At 55.1% G+C, this 3,746-nt stretch overlaps 1 protein-coding gene across 1 annotated transcript; it reads left to right on the top strand.

The window, feature by feature from the left end:
* Positions 1-1,196: 1,196 nt before the first annotated feature.
* On the top strand, positions 1,197-2,519 carry GJA8 (gap junction protein alpha 8). The gene has a single exon (XM_047082370.1). It carries the CDS (start codon positions 1,197-1,199, stop codon positions 2,517-2,519), a length of 1,323 nt encoding a protein of 440 aa, XP_046938326.1.
* Positions 2,520-3,746: the final 1,227 nt, after the last annotated feature.

The following is a 3,746-nucleotide window of genomic DNA, read 5'->3' as shown; positions in this document are numbered from 1 at the left end:
GGCATTATATGCTATCATGTTTAATGGCATTTTTTTCCAACAAATTTTTAGTTGTATTAAAATAGCCGCATGGTACAGACCCTAAAACCTTTTTTACTCAGTGGGACACTAAAAGTGTCTCCGTGGACCTTCCTCACCCCGTAACATGATTCCTCCCTGAAGCCCTCTCCCCATCCTTTGGATGTAAAAGGGTTATACCAATAATATAAAAAAATATTGCTCTCAATTTGTGAAGCTATTAAGAATGGTTTCCAAATCTCAACCCAGAGACAGAAGAAACATAAATTGTGAGTACAGGAGTTGCGTAGTTTTGATCGAAAGCAATGTTATCTCCACAGAGTGGTGGAAAGAAGTCAGGCTTTGGGACCAGGAGGACAAAACTCCTGCTACTTAGCTGTCTGATCTTAGTTTATTTAACCTCTCTGATCTTCTGTTTTCTCATCAAACCAGACGGGTTAAATACCTTTTGAGTTTTCACTACGTGCTGCGCCCTGTGGCAGGCACTGAGCACGTAGCAGTAAATAAAACAGGCGTGGTCCTTATCCTCGTGGAGATTAGAGTCCAGCATAATCAAATTAAATGGAATAATGTAATGTCAAAAGTCTGCCGCAAAGGAGACGTTCAAAAAGTGTTCCTTTCCTTCCACTTCAAACGCCCGATCATTACACATCCCCACACGGTGAAAAGTAAGGTGGCTACAGACCATCTCACACACCCTAGAATTGTGTTGGGGGCCCGCACCCCCGTGGGGTGGGGTATTCTTTAAGGGTTATGCGTCTTGAGGCTTAGTTCAAGCTTGTGGTCTCGATTTAAATCCATGAAACCATGGGGTTTCTATCTATGGTCAACCGCGAACCCTTATTTGGGGTGGAACTCGAGGAATTCCATACCTATTGCCTCCCGTACCCTTGCAGACCACCGCTTGCTTGCACAGTGACTGAGAACAGGTGTTAGCGTTCAACCCATTTTACAGATGAGGAAGCTAGTGGAAGCAGATCCTTCAGGCCGCTTCCCCCCACCCCCACCCCCGCCTCACCGTCTGCGCCAAGAGCGCTGCATGGGCGCGGCTCACGCGCGGACTGTGGCAGTTAACTCAGAAAGGAGAGGGACCCCGAGGGTTGGCACAGACAGCCTCGCTCGGGGGTGCCCCGCGGCCGCTCAGCTCTTGCCTTCTGCCTCCTCCAGGTGGGTGAGACATGGGCGACTGGAGTTTCCTGGGGAACATCTTGGAGGAGGTGAACGAGCACTCCACGGTCATCGGCAGGGTCTGGCTCACGGTGCTCTTCATCTTCCGGATCCTCATCCTGGGCACGGCGGCCGAGTTCGTGTGGGGGGACGAGCAGTCCGACTTCGTGTGCAACACCCAGCAGCCAGGCTGCGAGAACGTGTGCTACGACGAGGCCTTCCCCATCTCGCACATCCGCCTGTGGGTGCTGCAGATCATCTTCGTGTCCACGCCGTCGCTCGTGTACGTGGGCCACGCAGTGCACCACGTGCGCATGCAGGAGAAGCGCAAGGAGCGCGAGGCCCAAGAGCTGTGCCAGCAGGGGGCGGCCGAGGGCGGCGACAGGGCACCCCTAGCCGCCGACCAGGGCAGCGTCAAGAAGGGCAGCAACAGCAGCAAAGGCACCAAGAAGTTCCGGCTGGAGGGGACCCTGCTGAGGACCTACATCTGCCACATCATCTTCAAGACCCTCTTCGAGGTGGGCTTCGTCGTGGGCCACTACTTCCTCTACGGGTTCCGGATCCTGCCCCTCTACCGCTGCAGCAGGTGGCCCTGCCCCAACGTGGTGGACTGCTTCGTGTCGCGGCCCACGGAGAAGACCATCTTCATCCTGTTCATGCTGTCTGTGGCCTCCGTGTCCCTCTTCCTCAACATTCTGGAGATGAGCCACCTGGGCCTGAAGAGAATCCGGTCGGCCTTCAAGAGGCCCGTGGAGCAGCCCCTGGGGGAGATCCCCGAGAAGTCCCTGCACTCCATCGCCGTCTCCTCCATCCAGAAAGCCAAGGGCTACCAGCTGCTGGAAGAAGAGAAAATCGTGTCCCACTATTTCCCTCTGACCGAGGTCGGGATGGTGGAGACCAGCCCCCTCTCTGCCAAGCCTTTCGCGCAGTTCGAGGAGAAGATGGGCCCCGGGCCCCTGGGGGACCTGTCCCGGGCTTACCAAGAGACACTGCCTTCCTACGCTCAGGTGGGAGCCCAGGAGGGAGAGGGGGGAGAGCAGCCCGTGGAGGAGGGGGCGGAACCGGAGGTGGGAGACAAGAGGCAGGAAGCCGAGAGAGTGAGCACGGAAGGGCAGGAGACCCTGGCAGTGCTGGAGGGGGAGAAAGTTGAGACTCCCGAGGTCGGGAAGGAGGATGAGAAGGACGAGCTGCAGGCTGAGAAGGTAGCCAAGCAAGGGCTGCCCGTAGAGAAGTCGCCTTCACTGTGTCCCGACCCGAGCAGGGATGACACCAGACCACTGAGCAGGCTGAGCAAGACCAGCAGCCGCGCCAGGTCCGACGATCTAACCGTGTGAAGTGTTGCCGAAGAAAGAGAGAGAAGAAAACCCCTGAGCTGACCTAGGGCAAAATGAAACGTAAAGGATGCCACCATGATTGGAGTCTTCTGTCCCTCCCCTCCCACCCACCCCTGGTTGGACAGGTACTGCAGGGGTACGGTACTTTGCTGTTCAACTAGGAAACCAGCTTTCCCATATAAAAGGGCCACCAAGATAAACCCACTGTCCCCTCAAAGTTCCCAGTCTCAAATGACTGCCCTGCCCCTCTACCCCAGCTGCAGTGGGGAAATCTGCTTTCGCCCCCGTTTCTCCATCGGAATCCTTCCGATCAGAACTGTGGATGCCTCACAGCTGTTTACCAGCCATGACTCAAGCCCGCTGGCTCAGCCAGACTTTATCACCCCAGAGCTTCCCTAGCGGACGCCGAGTGACCAAGTATCAGGGGGCCCAAACTCAAATGCCTACAGGATGCAGGCAGGTGCTTTAAATCGGTGGGGTGGGCCTTTTCTAATGCCATGGGACGTCTAGGGGTGTGAAGATTGGCGGGGGAGGGCAGAGGGCAGCTGTCGCTCAGTGCCAGGCACTGATTACTGGGCAGTGTTACCACAGAAATTTCAGAGTTTTCCACAGAATCCAGAAGCCCAAACTTCTCAGTGAAATGTCCAACCTCTTTAATATTGCCAGCTAAAATTTAAACATGCCATGTGGGCCAAGCAAAATGTGTGCCAGCCAGATTTGACCCATGGGGCACCAATGTGCAAGGTGAGCCTACACTAGTGAGCCCGGCTTTCCCGTGGAATTGGTCATGTTACTTATGGTCTCAACTTGTGTCTAGGGCGCCCAAATCTCATTTCACCAATTTGGAGTGTCCGGGTAAAGTCATCAGCCCAGGAGATACCCAGTATTCTCACTGACCTCTCTCTCAGGTCACCGTAGCTCCTGGTTTCTGATGCGATTATACCCCTTGAATTGGTGGGAATTCTGTCCGGGGCACCATCAGGGAAAGAGGGCAAGGCCCCAGACCCTCTCCCTGAGCTGAAAAGGCCTGGAGGTCTGGTCGCAGTCTTCTTCCCTGAAGAAAGAACATGCCCTTCTTTCCTCTCCTCTGCCAATATCAGTGCTCACCCTGAGAGCCACGCCTCCTTCCTATCAGGGGCTGGAGGTAAGCCCAGTTCTGAGCCAGCAGATAAACTGTCTGCTGGCCCGTCTTGAGGAGAGTCAGCTCTCAGGCCTTGCCCAGACATA

This window comes from Lynx rufus, unplaced genomic scaffold, assembly GCF_022079265.1.
Source record: "Lynx rufus isolate CCGP_SWC_20201006 ecotype Redwood Valley unplaced genomic scaffold, mLynRuf1.p SCAF_2, whole genome shotgun sequence".
Classification (NCBI taxonomy): Eukaryota; Metazoa; Chordata; class Mammalia; order Carnivora; family Felidae; genus Lynx; species Lynx rufus.
The sequence above is the reverse complement of the archived record's forward strand: the minus strand, read 5'-3'. Positions and strand labels throughout refer to the sequence as shown.